Source organism: Daphnia pulex, chromosome 4, assembly GCF_021134715.1.
Source record: "Daphnia pulex isolate KAP4 chromosome 4, ASM2113471v1".
In the NCBI taxonomy this organism is placed as follows: domain Eukaryota; kingdom Metazoa; phylum Arthropoda; class Branchiopoda; order Diplostraca; family Daphniidae; genus Daphnia; species Daphnia pulex.
This window is the reverse complement of record NC_060020.1, coordinates 5,854,582-5,874,792: the sequence shown is the minus strand read 5'-3', so window position 1 is coordinate 5,874,792 and position 20,211 is coordinate 5,854,582. Positions and strand designations below refer to the sequence as shown.

The following is a 20,211-nucleotide window of genomic DNA, read 5'->3' as shown; positions in this document are numbered from 1 at the left end:
TCTCCTATTCATTTTTTGTTTGATTGACGAAAGCCACCATGCCCCCAGGTCAATCAATGTAAATAATGTGATCTTTGCCATCTAGCGAGCGTCGAACACAACTGAAATTACGAATATTCAAAAGTTTCAGTTGCGACACGATCTTCATTTTCCGCTGATCACGGCCATCAATAAATAATCCAGGTTTAATCATTTAAATTGCGATGTAGAGCTCTGTCGTCGTTTGGCCAGTCGATAGGAATATTAAAAATAGGTTGCATTTGGTTTTTGGTATCTTACCCGAATACAAGTGAAGTATAATTTCTGATTTTTTAATGTAATTTTTTTTTTTTTTTATATAAAAAATTGTAAATTTAATTCTGATTACTTTTTGTTTGAAGTGTTTTTCATAAATATTGAAAATAACCCCTGCTATTTAGTAAAATCATCTGCGGGTAGTCAGCTGTTCCACACAAGCTTATGGGGAAACGGCTAAGAACTTCCCCTCTACCTCATTGTGCTGCCAACTGGCGGGCGGCTTCCACTCCCCGGACATCTATGGGCCCGACTCCCCCCTTAGAGGGATAGCAAACTGCTTTCTCCTCTATACTCCTCCCTGATTGAAAAGCGCGGTGTACGTTGCCATGGAAATGAACGAAGCAGGGAATCGTCTGCTTTTTTATCTGTCATTACTTGAACTTGAATCAAGGTGCTTGAAGTCTTGAAGGTTACTTCAGTTTCACGTGTGTGTGTGCTTGTAACCTAACGATTAGATTGTTCTTATTCCTTGTTGCAAGGTATGGCGTACTTGTCCTATTTCATATTTTAATTTTATGTGCATATCTTTATGAAATTAAAAATCCATCTGTCACTGTCATGTGTGGTTTTACAACCACCAAACGGCTTTCTCGCACTCAACAGTAGTTTTTATTTTAGAATTAATTCAGTTAGATAAACATTATCATCAAGACAACAACTGTTTCAGAATCCAAAAGTCAATAGAATGGCAGTCAACACTGGAAATCCAGAATTGGATAGGAAAGTTGAAGATTGGCTGAAATGGGACAAAGTATGTAAAATTTAGTCTAACACTTTTGATAATAGGAAATAAGGTGTAGTCACAATTTTTAAAATTTCACAGAATGAGAAGAACAAGGCTGAAATCAAAGAACTCCTCAAGGTCAATGATGTGGATACTCTTGTCAAGATTTTTGAAAAACGCTTGGAATTTGGAACAGGCAAGTATAAAGTAAGAGCATAGTTGTTTTCCTATATAATCTGTCTTTATTTCATCATAGCTGGATTGAGAGGTGTTATGGCTGCTGGTCCCAGCAGAATGAATGATTTAACAGTAATACAAGCCACCCAAGGTATGGCTAAATACCTTTTAGAATGCTTTGATGATGTCAAAACTCAAGGCGTGGTGATTGGTTATGATGGAAGGTACAACAGCAGCAGGTAATAATTGTCTGAAAAAAGTTATTAATAAGGGACAAGTTTTAGTCCTTCCATGGTGTCTCTCACTATTCTCACCATAGTGTCATAGTGTCACTCACTATTTAATTTTAACTGTTTAATTGGCAATTTATTCTAATTTTTTATGTGCTTGTTTTTAGATTTGCTAGTTTGGCTACACGGGCATTTATTACGATGGGTATACCCGTTCACCTCTTTTCTGCGCTAGTACCGACTCCCTATATCCCGTTCAGCGTATGTCGGCTAAAAACTAAAGCAGGAATCATGATTACTGCTTCACATAATCCGAAAGAAGATAACGGATACAAAGTCTATTGGGAAAATGGAGCACAGGTCTGTCCAAATTCAACATTTGCTTATACCATTCCCGATTTAGTAAATACCATTCATTCTTTGTTAACAGATCATTTCTCCTGACGACAAAAATATTCTTTTACGCAGTTTGGATAATTTGGCTCCATGGGACGAGGCTTGGGACGATTCCGTCAGAGAACATGCATTAGTCTCTGACCCTCTTGAAAATATAAATCAACTCTATTTTGATGTCCTTTCCAAGGAATGTCTGCGAGATGAACTCAACCAAAAAACCTCACTCAAGGTATGTGCAGGGTAGCTCAAGGTCTGTCAACCACATACCACTCAATTGAGCAATGAGACTTTATTTGTACAATATTAATGAATTGCTATTCCCTGCAGTTCACCTACACTCCTGTGCACGGTGTTGGGGCTCCATATGTAAAAATGGCTTTCGAAACATGCAAGTTTCAGGTAGTACAATGCACGCTAACAGATGTCGTAAAAAAAGAATAAAACATGCAGTTTGATTGTTGTCCAGCCATATATTCCAGTTCAAGAGCAGATCGAGCCTGACCCGGAATTTTCAACTGTCAAATTCCCAAACCCAGAAGAAGGCAAATCAACTTTGAATCTCGCCCTAGCTACGGCAGCACGCAACAACTCTACGGTGATTTTAGCCAACGATCCCGATGCGGATCGGCTGGCTGTTGCTGAATTGCAACCAAAGTAAGCTGACAAGACGGGCAACAAATCCTCCTTTGATCCTCTTAACCCAACGTTGACTTAATTGCAGTGGAGAATGGAAGGTCTTCTCGGGCAATGAGTTGGGAGCCTTATTGGGTTGGTGGATGTGGACTCGAGCGGAGCAAAAAGGACAAGATCCTACAACAGCAGCCATGATCGCGTCAACTGTTTCTTCCAAGATACTTCAGACGATGGCCGAACGTGAGGGATTCTTGTTTGACGAAACTCTTACCGGGTTCAAGTGGATGGCCAACCGTGGACTGCAATTGCAGAAGGAAGGATACCAAATCCTGTTTGCCTTTGAGGGTTCGTTAGACAAATTGGACACACATTGGTTAGTGCTCGTAAACCGTATGGATTCCTTGTACCCATAGAGGCTATTGGATTTATGTGCGGCATTCACGTTCCGGATAAAGACGGCGTTTCAGCGGCTGCTCATTTGTCCGAAATGGCTGTCCATTTGGAAAGCAAAGGCTCTACGCTTAACGGACAATTGCAAGAGATTTACCTCAAGTAACAACTAGTTCTTCCATAATATTGATCATTTAACTGTCAGCTTATCGCCTCTTTTTTAGGTATGGTCATCACGTTTCTCTGGTATCCTATTACTTGTGCTACGATCCAGTTGTAATCAATCGCATCTTCGAGCGTCTTCGCAACTTTGAAAACGCACCAAAAACGGTATTTTATTGATTTTTACAATTCCTTGGAGATGGTTATATATTCTGTACTTGCTTCTAGTATCCGAAATCCTTAATGGGAGGAAAGTATGTCGTTAAAGGAGTCCGCGATTTGACGAACGGATTTGATTCTCGTCAGCCCGATGGCAAGGCTTTGCTTCCAACCTCAAGCTCCTCTCAAATGATCACATTCTACTTCGAGAATGGATTGGATGCAACCATTCGTACAAGTGGCACTGAGCCTAAAATCAAATATTACACTGAACTTCGCGCTCCACCCACTCAGAGGTAACATTAACGAATTGTACAAGGAAGGAATCTGTTATAATAAATGATTCCCTTTTTAATAGTGATCGTCAACAAGTCCAGGCAACTTTAGATGAAATGGTGCAGGCTCTAGTGGACGAATTTCTTCAGCCGACACTCAATCACCTCACTCCCCGTCCAGAATAATCTCATTCATAAAATGTAATTCAGTGGGGCGACACACTCAATGGGAGCTACATTCCATCTGACGTGTATTGAAAAAGTAGTCAATTCAAGTTAAGTATGGTTTTTGGTTGCCGTTTGCTGAGTCTCTTTCTTCGAAGGGTTTTTTTTTCCTTTTTCGCCCTGCCTAATGTTGTTCGGTGCGAGTCTCAGTGTTAATCTCATATGGTTGTTGTTTGTTATCAGTTGTAGAAGTTGGTTATTATTGCTTTCCACGTTACTTTGGAAATTGTAGCACGAACATTTGTTTACCGACATTAAACGGATTCTCTTACTTGGTGTGAATAAGTGTTTACACTTGTCCTTTTACTTTCATAGATGTACAGAGAGCTCTATCGATCAAGTTTATTCTTGGCAAAAGGATCTGATAGATCTAGGAGCATTGATCTATCGCCATGATGGTATACTAACAGAATAGATGGACCCGGCTGGACTCACACGCACTGTCCAACTTGTAAACGAATTTATAGTGTATAGTGCCTACTTCTAGTCGAAATGTCTTGAAGCATTTCCCCCTTTTTTTTGTCTTGTAGGTTTCTTTTTTTTTAGCTTGAAAAAATAAATAGGTATATTTCTTATTTAGTCGTTGCAAAGTTCATTTATCGTGCCGAGGCAATATATCAAGCAGTTAACGCTTTAAGTAGTTTAGATAGAGTGTGTTTATGGCTTGGGACGTTAGGCTTTTTTTTTTTTACTTGATCGCTGTTGGTTCACGTTAGAGAACTCGCGGGTAATCGATGGAGCGCTCTGTATACACACACACACACAGCCAGACTTTATTTATGTTTCTCGCATGCGAATGCATTTCAGGTCCCTACATCTCTCGCGTCAGATACAGATGTCAGAAGCGAACTTTCCATAACCGTATTATTTATTTCTCGCCCTGACATTGAAGGTGAAGAGAAAAGCAGCTAGGGGGGAAAAGAAAAAACACTTTCGGAGCGTGACAGTTGTTGTTGGAATAAGGCTGTTATATTGCCAACACGTGCCCCACCACCGCCAGCAGCACCGCAATTCGTAAATAAATATACAAGCAAAAGACAAGTATTGATTGATGGGCAAAAGTTTAAGCCCGTCCGCTTCTTGGAAGTAATAATAAGCAGGACGCTTATAAGGTATACCAGTGTGGCTGGCCATGTTGGCGTCGTTTGGAAAAGAGCTATGGGGCAATCTGTTCGAATGAATTGGTCTGGCCTGATTTCCGCTAGTGCTGGCGTCCGGATCTATTGTGGTCCTCTCCCCATATCCGGTCGAATAAGACGAAGGGAGAGAGAAGACGAATGGTATATGTATTCGGAGCTGTCTCGACATATCATCTATAGCGCGGAGCTTTTATAGGCGAGTCTGAAGGATTTCGGATCTATTCGGCGGCCTATATCCACTATGTCCCATTGTGTTGTTTGAATGTGTGTTTCGTATCGATCAATTCCAACTTTTCATCCTTTTTTGGGGGGTGGAGTTTCTTATATATGCTCCACGGCTCTCTAGCCGAGTTTCCCGGGTGACAAATAATTACATTACCCCAGCCGCCATCGAGACGAGAGCAAACATCTCATCAAAAATGCAAACAGATTTAGCCATGCGAACCGGTGGAGGAATAAGGGCTTATGTTCTACCGCTGTATAGGAGTTGAGGGATATGGAAGAAGAGGACGACGAACTTGCTGCTGCTGTCGCCGTTCACCCATCCGTTTAGTACCAGCCAGTTGACTCGCAACTGTTCTAATACATTTGCTGAATAAAGTTTCGCTTTTGTGTCGCTCGGTCCAGGAAACCAGCTCTGCGCATCTATGTGTGCTGTGGTCTATAACGTATAGTAAAGAGTTCATAAGCTGTTCCAGTAATAATAATAATAATATCGAGCCCCAGACACGGGAAATAAGTTTTGGCGACTGCTGCTGCCGGGTGCTGCCGGCCGTCTAATCTATTAGCGGGAGTTCTGGTTTGTCTTGTCCAGCTCCTTCTCTCTCCTTCTCTGTGTGTACAACACTGTCTGTCACTACGGCGTACTCTTTGCTCCGTACACATACCACCCGCGTCTACGCATCGGCCTTTCACTTATAAACCGTCCAGCGGGATGGTGGGTTAGGAAGCACTCAGCTGATTTGACGGGACGGAACCGTTCCGTTCATAAAAGAGTGCACTCTCTCTCTCTCTCTTTGTTTTGTGTGATCTCCAGACGCGTGAGATGGCGTCCAAAATCAAACACGGAGCGAAAAAGGAAATAAGGAGAGAGAAATAAGCGGGCGCAGCAGACTGACGTTCATATATTGTGGCATATATCTCTCTCCCAACCCCACCCCACCTCTCTTCCATCCGTGTATATAATGTCATGGGGGGGAGGCGGCGGCTGCGGGTGGTTGGCCGTACTGGCTAATTCAGCTTTTCATGCATAATGGAAAGGCACGCGCTTTGCTGCTGCTACTGTCGTAGTCTATGTAGTCTACGCAGGAGCATCCCCGGCAATTCCTTCCATGTTCCATGTTTAAGTAGATTCCGCATTCGTCGAAGATACACATAAATACGGCAGCGAGGTCGCCCCGCGTGACAGGCCGGTGCTATGAACGCCATTCACCATGTATTTATAGAAAGACATGTACACACACACACACAAAAGGATCCATAGCTGCACGCTGGAAGCGATATATTTATTGCTCTTTCTTTTTTTCCCCCCATCATATCAAAGAGAGAAGATGTGCCTAATCATTCCATTTATGCAGAACGCGCATTATCCACAGCAACGCGAAATGCATCCGGCGCGCGAAGCCTCGGTTTTTTGGGTTACACACACGTTTGTGTCACGGCTGTTTGTGGAAGCCCCCCACCCTTTCCATCAAAACATTTTTCTTTTTTATCGGTGGAAAAGCGCCGTGAGCGTGAGCAACTGTTTTTCCTGGATATTGCGCATTCGAGCGAAAATAATCCCCCATGCAGATGTGGTATTATATAGTGCACATAAGGGACTACTCTAAATTAAATTGACTATAATATACTTTTCTTTTAAATCCTGTTCTTAAGACTCCTTTGACACGAAACGAATGTTGAATCATCCATCGATGACGATCAGACCATCTCTGGTTGTCGGAAGGGTAATGTGTGTGTATTTTCCTGTTTTCACTAGATTAAAAGTGGGATGAAAACGATTAGCGATTACATTGACCGATAATAAGAGGATTATAAAGAGGAGAGATATTTAATAGCGTATGATGCGTTGAAAATTGGGAGAGGAAAAAAACAAAATAACAAAATAGTAAGGGTTTTTGAAAGGTTTTCCCCCCTCCCGACATGAACGACAATAGTATAATGTGCTTGGTTTATACGCGCTCTGCAGACACACACACAGAATGAAGGAAACGCAGAAAGTAAATGATGGGAACAAACAACCGCAGAGCGATGAAAAAAAAACAAAAGGGGTTCATCCGCGTTGATGTTGCTCATTTCGTATAAGAGAAAAGAGAAGAGACTGATGGAAAAAAAAGAACCAAAAACGAACAATGGGGATGAATAGAGAAATGACAGACAGACAGACAGTCGGTTAGAGAGAGGAAGTGTATGGTCGGCGCTGATAGTAAAAACAATGTCGTCGGCTAATATGGCGTGACGGAAATCTCTAAGCATATAAGAATCATGACGGTTTATATGTGGGAGGTTTTCCTGCTTTTCTCTTTGTTTTTCCTTAGAATCGTCAGAAAAAAAAAAACATGATTATTTTCATTCTGGATAATAATAATAGTACATGCTAATAATTTTTGGGCGTATTTCGATCCTCTTGATTCTGCCGGGAGTAGTCTGCACTATTTCTTATTCTTCCTCTTCTTCTTCTGCTTTCCCGCTGTAAAAGTTTGTTGAATAGGCGAACTTCTTCTTCTTCTTCATCTTCTTTTTCTTTTGTTTAGTTTCTGTTACGACGACCGGCTCCGCCTGCTCCTCCTGTTTCATATTCCACAAAATTCAACATTAATCGTTTGATTCCAACTTTTCCCCCAAAAATCTACAAAAGTTTTAGAGAGATAGATATCGCTCGCTCTCCTTCGTGGAAAATAATATTTTTGAAAAATCAAATTCCATAACTGAGGCGCCATAACAAAAGCGCTTGTGTAATAATCGCACGGGTCAAAGTCTCTCCCCGGCGGCGCTGGAAATAACAATCCGCCTCACGGTCATCTTTCCTGGCACACGACGACGACGACGACGCAAGATTGATTTCAGTTTCCCACACGAGCACAGCACTCGTAGCTGCAGCGCTTAAACTTTAATGGTGGGGCGGGGTTGCGGGGCGTTATTTATGAAGCGTCAACGACACCGAAAAAAAGAGGAAAACTGCACAAGTTTTATTTCTATTTTTCTCCCAAACCCGGCGGCGGAAAGGCGCAGATGATGAGCCAAATATAATGACCGGCGGTTGGTCTCTCCCGGCCGGAACCAATTCACGTCCGTCATGTTGTATGGCGACTAATCGTTCACGACCATGTAGCGAGCAGCAGCTCCTCTTTAATCTCGCTGTACAAAATGTTGTCGCTAATATTTAAGTTCTTCTCTCTTGTGCGACTGGGCAACAAAAAATCAACAAAAACAAAATGAGAACTGAGCTGCTGCCCTTATGGAAGCGACGCCATTCAACGGAAACGACTGGCGCATTAACTTTTTATGATGAAGTTTGATGATTAGGCGGACACAGCGATGAATATTCGCTGGAAATTGCAGCCGGCAGCAGTTCCCAGCGACTCCCACGCGGGGGGGGTCGAAACGAGATTAAAAAGCCCATTTCCCCTCTTCGCCCTTATATTATGTTCACGCAATTTGACGCGATATTAACAAAAGTTAGAGGCTAGATCAAATTGGATATAATATACAAGTCACTAGTACAATATCTGCCGAGTTGCCATGCAATAAAGACGGAGAAGGTGCAGCCGAGTTCAATTAAACTCAATTGCACCGATCGCGACACAACAAACGAATAAAACAAAACAACCAAAAAGGAATTTGTTGATGTCCCTGAAAAATAAAAACCGGTTGACAAACGAACGCAATGCACGACGCCAAAGAAGAAGAGTATTGATGGAAATGACACATCAACTACTGTAAGCTACGGTACTTTAGGTTTCATCATCAGGATCGCCTGGGTATCGATCGTCTCCTGCCAGCGCGTTGTAGAGTGTGTGTATACGTTCAAGTGCTGAGCTTTGAACTCTCTCCACGGGCTGCGGGGGTAGACAATTGGATGGATCCGCTAATTGAATGAGACTCTATAGAAGCCATCATTTCCCAATACGTACGGGCGTGTAATGTTCACCTCCTCAACTTTTGTCGTCTCCTCCTGCTGCTGCCGATTTAACAAGGTGCCTCAAGATGTTGGTTTTCGAGTCATCTTGTTTTTTAGATTTTACGCTTTTTAAACTCCTGGATCCTTCCCAGGATTGGTATTTATCTTTTTCTTGGCTTTTCTTCCCTCCCAAATAATAACGCACACAATTTTCTATTATTTTGTTCCCCCTTTTGCCGTTAGATCCTTTTTTCACCTATCCACATGTGTACGGTGAGGATGTTCCTTAACTTTTCTTTTTTCATGGGGGGCGGCCCAAGTCTAAACTTACTTTTTTCTTATTCGTATTCGTATTACGGAATGTGCGCCGATTCTTTTCAACTCTGGAATCCTATTGGGTTGGGTGGCGCACGCAGAAGGAGTGTGTGGGATTCAATTTCGACGGCATCATTCAAAGAAAAGACACGACGCAGATTATATACGATGGAGGCGAATGTGCATACGCCCTTCCGGGCACGGAATTCTTTCCCTATCCCAATTTTCCATTTCTACGAATATTTGCTTTCACGAGCTGATTTCCAGCTCGAAAAAACACAAGAAGAGCCGAAGCGGATGGGAATAAAAGAACGAGTCTGACTCCTAGTTCTTTCTTTCTTTGTGTGTGTTGATGGATGGGAACCACGCGGAAGAGATGTCGACAAAACTCTTAATAATAATGAATAATGAATCAATGAATTGGTGATTGACCTTTTTTGCATTTTTTGGTGATGGTCTTGGACTGCTCGCAGCTGCTGTCTCCCTTCTTCAGCGTGAGGCTGCGTGAGCGCTGGTTGGTGGCTGTGTTGCATTCGGACCAGGCGCCTTTGGTGTAACGGCAAGCTGGCAATTGCATCACAACGGAAATGAGAGAAAATGACGATCGATTCAATCAAATAATCAATACACGAGAGTCAATAGAAAAAGAAAGAAAAGATCGCACTGCCAGCAGCTAGGATCAATCAAAAGGAAAGAAAAAAAAAGTCCTTGTGTCTAATAATTGAGTTTCTGTGTGTAGTAGTATACCTTTGCCTTCTCCCCGACGGCGTCGGTCTCCTTGCTGCTGGTCGGCGTTCCCTCTGGCAGCTGCTCCCCTGTTGCGGACCCTTCCGGTTCCTTCTGACTGGGCAGCAGCCGATCGAACAACGCGAAGATTGACTTGGTCATCTTCGTCCTCCTCGGTGCTGCTATTATCCTCGGCAGTTGAAGCTTCGTCCTGCTGGTCTTCGGCGAATAGCTCGTTATCTTCTTCCAGATCCTGGGCTGCGGCCAGAACGACGGCGCCCACCAACAGCAAGAACAGCGTCCACTTCATGTTTGTCTTTTTTGTCCTTTTTTTCGGCGGCCCACAAAAGAAAGTTAGCCCGTCTTTTATTTGTCTTCTCCGGCTATTAAGGTTCCGCTGCAGTGAGGTAATTCAAAGATGGCTGGATGCTGGATCGTGACAGTCGAGGACGTTTCGGCTACTCCTTGGCTTCCAATCTACGTCGTCAAAGAGAATCAAAAGATTGGCCTTTTTTATATTTTTTCGAAAAAAAAAAGAAAAGTTTTTGTGTGGCGCGTGTGTCTAGTAATCAGCCGGCAGAGAAGAGAGTCACCCCGTCATTTCCCTTCCATCATCAAATGGCCGACTCTATTGGCTACAGAGTCGGGCGACTTAACTTCTCGTTCTCGTTATCAAGAGCCAAGGCCTCGCCAACAGCCTTGGATGATGAGAGCCGAGTGCTGTGGATACATGCCCAGCAGCCAGTCTATGTGTCAAGACGGCCCACTTAATTAACCGCTACAACACAAAAAGGATGGCAAGCTCCCCGTCGTCGTATGGGCTCATACACATGTGCCAACGGTGGTTATCAAGGAAACGGCCGTAAAAAAAAAAGGGAAATGTCACCATGGCGACCGACCCAACGTGACGGGTTGCTTCTCTTTTTTTTCGAGCTCGCCCGAGTTGCTTTACAGCACACACGGAATGGACCTTCCCCTTCACTTGCACTGTGACGACGACATCAACGAGCGTCGGCTCCGGACCATGTTCTAGTGTCTCATTTCACGGGGACGTGCACTTTGCAATAAGAGCAGTTCACTTGCACAACTGTCTCGTTCCTCCTCCCTCCTCCAGCTAGAGCCATCGCCATATCCATCGTAAAATAATAACAAGTCTCCTCTCTCGTCTCCACCAACTTGATTCTCTTTCCTCTCTCCCCTCCGGTCCGTTGTGTGTCGGATTAGATTCGCTTTTCCTTCTCTCTCTCTCTCTCTACTATGTACACACACACACTCTCCGCCCGTGGGCAACATCTCTGCGCTGGACCTCTGACCACTTGAGTTGCTGAAGCGCTCTTTCGTCTTATTGTTGTTCGCTCTTATTATTCGTTCACTTGCTTCCACTATAAAATGTATCTACAGCCGAGTCACTACTTTCACCATCCACTACACACACTGTCAACTCTTTGCCAAGTGTGTGCACTATCCTTCTTACCCTGGAGATCTTTCATGTAACAATTTCGCCGTTAGAAACAAAATCTCGTCTATAATATTTGCAATGGGAAAACAAAATTTTTTTGTTTGCTGCCGATTCGACTCTTTTTTTCTTTGGTTTCCATGGCAATAATGCGAATAGGTATATCTATCATCGTCGACCTATACCCCCCCCCCCCACTGGATTTGAATTCATTAATGACTTGGCACAGGGTTCACCCTCTTTGTTTCCAATAATTGAATTTCCCCGTGTGTGTGTGTGTGCGTACGAGCCTTTGTCCGTGATCATGTCCGCTAGCTCATCAAGCTTCCGTCAATACACCCAGTCCTGCCTATCGATGAACGTATATTGTGTGCAAGCGGGATCGGGGGAGTAGGGATCGTTCTTTCTCTCTGTGTGTGTGTGTTTTTTCTTCTTCTTCATTTCGTCCGACCGTAGCGATAAGGCACGTTGATCTTCGTTCTTTTTCTTCTTCCCTTTTGTCGCCTATACAGTTGCAACTGGATAAACAGGATCCCCCCCCCCCATCCATTCTATACTACGGGGATTCTCTATCACGCCCCAACTCGGCACAAGTCACGAATTTTCGTTTCTTTTTCTTCTTCTTCTTATTGTGTGTCGCAATGATTTACATTTTCACTCCGGGCCTCTTTTCTTTCTTTTTATCTTTTTTAGATGTATTATATATTCCCCGGGTGGACTTTGAGGAAAACTCACGTCTCGCATGTTGCGCTTTGAATAGATGGGCAAGAGCGGAAGTCCCGGCTCCTTTTCACGGGGGGGTAAAAAGGGAATATGGATCAGACTTCCGTTTCGTTTTTCGCCAAGATCAACGCAGATGGATCTACACATCAAAGCGATAAAAGGAGAAAAAGAAAGTTGGGGCAATCGATCGATTCACGCCCTTCGTTCGGTCGTGTGTGATGGGCTGTCGGTCGTTGTCGCACCCCACAGCAAAGTTTCAACGATTCCAATTCGCCGTGACATAAACAAGACGTTGCAGAGCCGAGAGATATTCACACTTGGCGGCGGCGGCGGCGGATGTGTGTGTGTGTGTACGCTGCGAAAACATATACACACACACACACACTCACAGAGTTAATAATACAAAAGAGGGAGGAGAGAAGGTTTCGGGTGGCGAGGGACAGGCGGGAGCGGCAAGAAAGCGGATCGATTTGGATCTCTCTAGGCATTTCATGGTTAACTTCGTTTCGACTGCAGATGAAACGAGAATAATAAGGTAAACAAGGACGGCAACGGTTGTTGCTTCTCTCCCTCTTTTCTTTCCAAGCTACTCGACTGGAGTTTCATCTCGCAGAGCTATTTTTAATGTTCCAATCAAAAAAGAAAATTTCCCCTTCATCTCACAGACTTTTGCTCTCGCATCTAAACCTTCAAAGGTCAAACGCAGTCTATACAGAGGAGGAGGAGGAGGCTAACGGATCCCAGTCTATAATATACGACTTCCAGGGGGGGATGAAAATAAGGAAGAACAATCTAATATATCTCCTTTTTTCTTTCTTCTTTTCTTTTTCTGATGGTGCGATGATGGCGGGCAACAAGTTTTCGTTTTTATTCTTTTCTCGGACCTTCCCCTCAATTTTTCCCCTCTCCTTCTATCCCCCTTAAAAAAAGTGGTCAGTGGGAAGAACCAATCAGCATAATAAATGGCTCTACATGGAGACGGGAGAGCTAGGCTACGTGGAATATAATTACCCGAAAAGCCTGGACGGCGCCTCCATGACGACAGCAGCAACCCAGGAGGGAAAGACAAGACGAAGAAAACATGGAGGAATATCAGATATTTAAGAGTCCACAAGTCCGCGGTCGAGACTGACCGCAGCAGATTTGTGCTGCCTATTTTTTTTTTTCTATATGTACCCCCCTCACAGATTTCTTCTTCCCTTCCATCCATTGTCTTGTATCCAGCGAGACGTTGGATTTGTGTGTTCTACTTCCTTATTCTTCCAAGTTTAATCTTTTCCCCCTTTTTCTGTCTGGCACTGCACTCGCCAATGTTTTGTTGTTTTGTTTGTTTTTTTTTCCAATCCGCCTATCCTACACAATGATGCGATACGGTACTCGGTCGCCGGAGATGCACTCGTTGATATTTTATTGCTTTCCGACTCATCTTTTTCCTGCTGATGCGTACGACTATTCGTACTCTGACGCTGCATGCATGCATGTGCGCACTGGCCTTTCCTATCATCTCTATTTGGTGCTCTTCTGCACCAACGAACGCACATAAAAATCGTATAGAAAAACGAGGAAGGACAGCAGCAGCACAAAAGGGCGAAATAGTTGAAAGAAACGATAGAGAATGCCTATGGAAATATCAGAGTCTATTGAAGAACCGTATCCGCCTAGAATCCTTATGGTTCTCGGGATTTATGGAAAGTAACAACTTGGCATAGATTGAGACTGTCAACACTCATCATCGTCGTCATCTCGGCCCAACGCCGTCTCTTGTTCTTTCCCCCACCCCCCAGCTGCTGCTTTTACATAGATGCGTGCGAAGGGAAAAAGGAGCTCGTAATATTCCACTTCGACTCTGATGTGTGTACGTCCCTGCGGAATGCTCAGCTCGTCGTCGCCTCATCCTTCATCAAAAAGTTACTTTTTTTTTTGGTACGAATAACGACGCGCGGGCCTGGCATTTCTCGGGCTTTACTTTATATAGACGCTGCGGATTGGGCTATATCAGCAAAGACAGTGTCAACGGGGGATAGGGTGACGAGCTCGCTGGGGCTTGTCATCGGTCTTATACATACGGGCAACGCCAGTCCAACAACTTGCGAATGGTTTGATACGACGACGTCACTGCTCTCTTTATGGCCATCGTCGTCTCATCATCTCATCGGGTTTCTCGAGTTGAGGCGCGTCCGCTTCAATCCACATGACGGGATTGGAGATTGGAGAGCGCGTTAAAAAGTCACTGTTCCTTCACGCCCGCCTTATTTTCTTCTTTTCCATCTCCTCCTCCCCCCCAACACCCTACCAAAGCCTTGCCCAGCAACATTAATCCTTCTTAAGCTTTTTACTTGATGCTTAAAGCTTCTCCGGCCAAGTTGACAACGGAATCGGGAGCAACCGAAGCAATCAATTTACTTTTTTCTCCCGCCCCGCCCTTGCCTACAAGTTAATACTCACAAGCTGTACCAGTAGAGAATCTAATTTTTCTTTTCAACAAAACAAATACGCATTTTCATTTTGTCTAATAAAAAAATTTTCTTTTGAAAAATAAAAATAAAAAAAAAATCTATTTTTTTCGGGCTCGAGCGCCAGATCAGCCGCAACTCACAAACTTCACCGAGTCTAAAGTGGAGAGCGGGAGAACGAAAGGTGATGTCTCTCGAGAGAAAAATGGGAAAATAGAGGAGGGAGAGGGGTGGATCGAAGTCAAAGAATTCTCTCTTCCTCCTCTCTCGACTTTTTTGGTGTGTCAGAGACAGGAAAAAGCAATCATCAAACTATAAAAAAAAAACTATTTCCAGCTCGTCTTTAACACTTAAAAAAAGACTTCACTCTCTCCCCCCCTCTTCACACACACAAACTGCCACGAATCGACCAGTTGCATTTTCCAAAACTCCTCTCCTCACAGCAGGAAATTGCATTACAACATAACTTGCATAATTAGACAGACGAAATTGGGAGAGGGTCTAAGCGTAGTTCCCCGTTTACGGAATAACACTTGGACACAATCACATCAATTCAACATGCAAAACTAATAACGCGAAGAGCAGAAAAATGTACCTGAACGAGAGTGTAGTGCGAAGGCGAGGATGTTCGTGAGCGACCTCTGAAGTCGAGTGCGTCTGGGAGCTGACTGCTTCTCCGCTGGCCCTGGGAAAAGACTTTTCTGTTGGGAGGAAAGGCGGGTGGAGAGAATGGGGAGGATGTGTTGCTGTTTGTCCCTCGACAGACTGGCGAAGCTTCCTCTCCGTCTGCGCCGTTAGAAGTGAGGAAAGCGCGCGATCTTCTCGTGCGCGCCACCAATCACCGAACAGCTGGCCCATTTCCGCCCAACGCTTGCCCATGGTTCTTTTATCTTTTTCCAGTTCGCTCTCAATCGTAAACACATCGGCGATGACGACTAAATAATCACTCGCGATCCATGTTTATTTGATGGCAACAACCGACAGTGTCCAGGGAACGCGCGGAAAAAAAAAGAGAGGGAAGAACACGCACGCACAAACACACGGACGGAAAAAGTAAACTGGGCGAACTAATCAAACGCCTGCCGGGTTGTTGTATTAGAGAGCGTACCCAAGACCGCTGCGCTAATTAACGATCTCCTCTGCGGGGAGTCGAGCTCATGCGGCCATTGGTATAGGCTATTGACTGGCCTCGGTCGTGAGCTGCACCCGCAACGAAAGGGGAGAAAGAAAAAAGCGAGGGTGGTTGATTGGGCACTACGTTGGACGGGATTCCACGCAGCCTACAGTGCAACAGCGAATACAATACAAACACAAGGAGACTGTTGAATAGAGGGATCTCTCTCTCTTTCTGTATGTTGGCGACGAACTTTGACAGAGAAAACCCATATTGTGAGCTGGGCAATGAATAGATACGTGCGTTAAGAGAGAAAACGGAAGAAGCGGGAATTCCGGCTTCGACGGCGATCGATAAACGAAGGGTGGGATGCAGCACGTTACAATTCAAACTGAACAAGAGACATCTAGCGAGCATTATTCTTGGCAAGCGAATCGTACGTTTCCATCACTTTGTTGAACGATCCTCTACTCCTGGCCGTATCCGCGAATTCTTTGAGTCGATTAGGAACTGTTTGGTGAGCCGCCTGTAGCACGAAGGTTAACGCTTCAGCATCGAGCGACTCGAGTAAGCTCAGGGAATGCTCAATGCCGAACACGTCGAGTTGTTTACGGAAACAATCGCCAGTTAGGTCTCGGTAATCGGAAGCGTATTTACTTGCTTCACTTTCTCCGTCGAGGCAAGACCTTAGTTGACTGCCAATGCGACCTGACAGCTCTAATATGTTAGAGAGAGGCGACGCTGAAGCGATGGTGACGTAAAAGATTGTGATAGCTTTCAGAGCGCTTGCCGTTGAATCAGCCACGACTTCTTCGGTATTGCGAATATTTTTCAACAGTAAGGTAAAGTAGAATTGTAGGAACGAAGTGACATGCTCTCCAAAATTCACTATACTCAATAATCTTAATTTACCAAGAGTTTCGAGAGAAGGATCAAATTAAACGTGTTCATACCAATTTCCACTCGCATCTCTTCATTTCTGCTGAAATTGTACAGTGCAGAAACCAAGGCGTCAAATGAGTCTTGCACCGTTTCCGGATAGTTAGATTCGTCACAACTAAAGAAATTTTTCAGTTGTTTTTGTGCTTCAACAATTCCACGAAGAAGGCCTGAAAATAATAAATTCATTAACCTACGGAATGGACGTAACAAATATTTCAACATTTACTTTCAAAGGGAATTTCAAATATAGGATCGATTTGACTAGCGATGGCGTCGAGCAACTTTGAAGATCCGATTAACAGCTCTTCTGCATATGGGGATTTAAACAATACAATTACTAATTAAGTGGCTGTGGCACCAAGTTTTTTAAGCACACTCTGTAAAATTAAAAAATTGTTACCATTGAGGGAGTTTTGAAGAATAAAAGCCACTGATTTCACCAGTGCTTCTAAACTGGGTAAAGAAATGCATGATTCAATCTGAGAATGTGCTAATAAAGTGTTCAATAGGCGAACAATCTGAATAATTGTTTGCGAGTCATCACTAATAGTCATCAAATTGACTATAGCAGTTGTCAATTCGTGATCCAAAATAATTTGGGCACTTATTTCATTTTGACAAGAAAGATTTGCTAAGATCCCAATTCCAATCTCCTGAAAATCACACATATTAGGTTAGTTGAAATTTTATAGCTGAAACAAAAAAAATGTTACTGTTAAACGTGGTGCAATGCTTTCTTCCATAACGCACTTCATTATATCTAAAATATCATGTTGAATTAAACAAAGAGCAACATCTCTATCTGCAGTCATGTCCCATAGCAAGCAAAGGTCTGTTTCCAATGATTCTTCAAGTTCAACTGCTTCATCCTCCAGATTGTGTGAAGTGTTTGATTCCCTTGAGTAGACGGGTAGTTTCTGTTCATTGTTATAATTGAATATGTTACAATTTAACTAAATTAGCCAATAATTTGTTGTTACCTCAGTAAGATTCATTAAAGTTTTCAAAATAAAAGATTCTGAATACAATGTATCACCAATCGCATCCCCCTTAAGCCTCTCGTCATCTTCCTGAATTAGTTCAATGTTTTCCTCAACACATGATTTAACCTCTTCCTTTGACATACTCAAAATTTGTTTATAAAATTATTATTCCAGAAAACGTTGGTAAAGAAAGCAAATGTTTCTCGTTTGTTTACACCAACACCAACCACCATGCTTCCACTCTGTTCCACAGCAACTGAGTTTTGCGTCGTCTGCAACTCTACACATATGCAGAAACGGCAGAAATAATAGCAGACAGAGATAGAGGTAGACTTTAAAGCATAAAACCACATAAAACTGTCAAAAATTTGACGTTTTAGATTTAGCAGTGAAAATTATTATTAAAATAGCTATATTGACATTCAATTAAATTCAGCCGGGAAAAGGCCTAGAGATTTGTTAATGCTAGTAACATTGTGCAAGAAAATTATAGTCTTCTCAAACGCCCAAGGTCATCTGTCATTGTTTTATATTTAGACTAAGATACCTGTGTGCCTGTTTTGAGATAATAACGCTGTTGATGACCTGATGAGTAGCTGATTGATTAATGCTCGTGATTATAATAACTTATCTCTTGCACCACTCTTACACCACTACTTATCTCTTGCACCACTCAAATGTAATATCATACTATATAAGAACATGTCAAGTTACAGAAATAGTCACCATTTTGTGTAAAATAGCATATATCACTACATCAGTAATTGCTGCCCCAAACCTCAGACATAAGCAAGACAGTAAAATAGCACCATCATGGCTTCTAGTGAAATACCAGTGAATGCAGTTAAAGAATTTTGGGAAAGTATTTTTCAGAAAACTAATCTTACTGAACAGTTGATGAATTTAGCTGAAAATAGTAGTTCATCAATGGATTTCAAATTTGAACTTTTTGATTATGGTAAAGTGCAAATCACTGCCAAACCTGCTGTGCCATTGGGAACTAATTTCATGAGTGATGTGTTCATTACCAGTGCTTACCTTGAAAATGGAAAACATCATGCAGCATTTGTAAAGGTAGTTATTTAAAATCCCAGCATATAGATTTGTTAATTATTTATTATGAATTGCATTTTCCTTTACAGGTTCTACCATCAAATCCATCTAGGTTAGCAGCAGGGTTCATTGGTGGTTCATATCACAGGGAATTTGTTGTTTATCAACAATGGATTCCAGATTTAAAAGAAATCAGATCCTCCAAGAATCTGACCAACTCAGATATACCACTCAATGTTGCCGAGTCTTATTTCGTCAACTTTGTTTTGTCCGAGGATGGCAGTCGTTTAAAGAACGAGACTGTCTTCGTAATGGAAGAACTGAAAAGCAAAGGCTTCCGAATGGCGTCCTCCGCCAGATCAGCTAATGGAATTGATTTAAATCATGCTCAGTGCGCATTGAGAACGTACGCTAATTATCATGCCTTGAGTATTGCAAAGATGCGTAGACTCGTGAAAAGCGATGGGCCATCTAATTTTCCTTCGCCGTATGAAATTTTCCGGAAGGATCCTAATTACATAAGTCCAGCAACTGTTTATCGTACTATAGTATTGCCGAACTACATAAAGGTCTTGCGCCATTTTCGTCAGGAAGAGGTAAGTTTTATTAAGTAACAGAAATGCACAAAGTTTCGTTTCTGGTGTTAATAAAAATTATAATTAAGGTTGCGGATTGGCTTGAGGGACTGTTGCCTGAACTGGATAAAATATGGAATTGGGAATCATTTTTAGAGAGTGGCGCTTTGACTTGTCTTTTACACGGCGATTCATGGAATAACAATCTTCTCTTTCGTTATCTCGACGAAACTAGCGAAAAACCGGAAGAAATGTTGCTTATAGACTGGCAAATTGCGCGTTGCGGACATCCCTCTCATGATCTTGGATACTTCATTTTTTCCAGTACATCATCGTCGTTCCGAAAACAACATTTAGATAATCTGCTTGACGAATATTATGCTGCCCTTTCCAGTGCTCTAGTCAAACTAGACATTGACCTGGAAAGTGAAGGTTATAGTCAGAAACAATTCATTCAAGAAACCAAGCAACGCTATATTCTGATGATGATGATTGCCCTCTTCATTTTACCCATCCTACTCGACTCCTCCAAAGCAATAGATCATACCTTAAAAAACGATGAAAATCTTCATAAAGATCTCATTAAGGAATTGGAAAAAGGTTTGTTTTGTACTTATAATTATAGTCATTAATCAATACGTAATTAATAATTTTAATTGATTTAGATCAAGCAAAAGAGTTGGATGAAGAAGGAACCAAAAGCGGTTGGCAAAGTCTGTTTGAATTTGATACAGTAATTGGAAATCCACTTCTCAGCCAAAGAATAGTGGAATTAATAACGGACGTAAAGGATATGGCTTGGAAAGAATAAGACTGAGTAAGTAGTCCGTGCGATTCCTCAACTAGACGATTCGTTTTAAAATAAAACGCAGTTGTGTATTCTAATGTGATTGTTATCCAATTATTCAGTGAAATACAATAGAATTTATCAATCGTTCGTTTCG

The 20,211-nt window shown here is 42.7% G+C and overlaps 4 protein-coding genes across 6 annotated transcripts; 2 read left to right on the top strand and 2 right to left on the bottom strand.

The window, feature by feature from the left end:
* The first annotated feature begins 645 nt into the window (after positions 1–645).
* On the top strand, positions 646–3,950 carry LOC124192750 (phosphoglucomutase-2-like). 3 transcript variants are annotated; one of them, XM_046586222.1, is made up of 13 exons: positions 646–776; positions 927–1,048; positions 1,121–1,217; positions 1,278–1,437; positions 1,596–1,788; positions 1,859–2,053; positions 2,152–2,223; positions 2,291–2,478; positions 2,546–2,802; positions 2,871–3,009; positions 3,072–3,177; positions 3,238–3,464; positions 3,527–3,950. In XM_046586222.1, the coding sequence occupies exons 2-13, from the start codon at positions 983–985 to the stop codon at positions 3,627–3,629; spliced, it is 1,803 nt and encodes a 600-aa protein (XP_046442178.1). In that variant the 5' UTR covers positions 646–776; positions 927–982; the 3' UTR covers positions 3,630–3,950. The 3 variants fall into 3 exon arrangements, with proteins under 3 accessions (XP_046442178.1, XP_046442179.1, XP_046442177.1); XM_046586223.1 differs by having other exon boundaries at positions 647–776; positions 965–1,048; XM_046586221.1 differs by having other exon boundaries at positions 651–776; positions 916–1,048.
* A 2,792-nt stretch (positions 3,951–6,742) lies between these two features.
* Positions 6,743–17,943, bottom strand: LOC124192752. The gene is made up of 9 exons (XM_046586226.1): positions 17,637–17,943; positions 17,370–17,573; positions 17,057–17,309; positions 16,883–16,963; positions 16,668–16,823; positions 15,196–16,602; positions 9,990–10,445; positions 9,675–9,806; positions 6,743–7,594 (listed from the first exon to the last, which is right to left on the bottom strand). Exons 1-6 carry the CDS (start codon positions 17,778–17,780, stop codon positions 16,121–16,123), a joined length of 1,320 nt encoding a protein of 439 aa, XP_046442182.1. The 5' UTR covers positions 17,781–17,943; the 3' UTR covers positions 6,743–7,594; positions 9,675–9,806; positions 9,990–10,445; positions 15,196–16,120.
* LOC124192534 lies at positions 9,655–10,278 on the bottom strand. Its single transcript, XM_046585894.1, has 2 exons — positions 9,990–10,278; positions 9,655–9,806 (listed from the first exon to the last, which is right to left on the bottom strand). The coding sequence occupies exons 1-2, from the start codon at positions 10,276–10,278 to the stop codon at positions 9,655–9,657; spliced, it is 441 nt and encodes a 146-aa protein (XP_046441850.1).
* Positions 17,931–20,199, top strand: LOC124192751. Its single transcript, XM_046586225.1, has 4 exons — positions 17,931–18,713; positions 18,782–19,288; positions 19,357–19,867; positions 19,933–20,199. The coding sequence occupies exons 1-4, from the start codon at positions 18,453–18,455 to the stop codon at positions 20,076–20,078; spliced, it is 1,425 nt and encodes a 474-aa protein (XP_046442181.1). The 5' UTR covers positions 17,931–18,452; the 3' UTR covers positions 20,079–20,199.
* Positions 20,200–20,211: the final 12 nt, after the last annotated feature.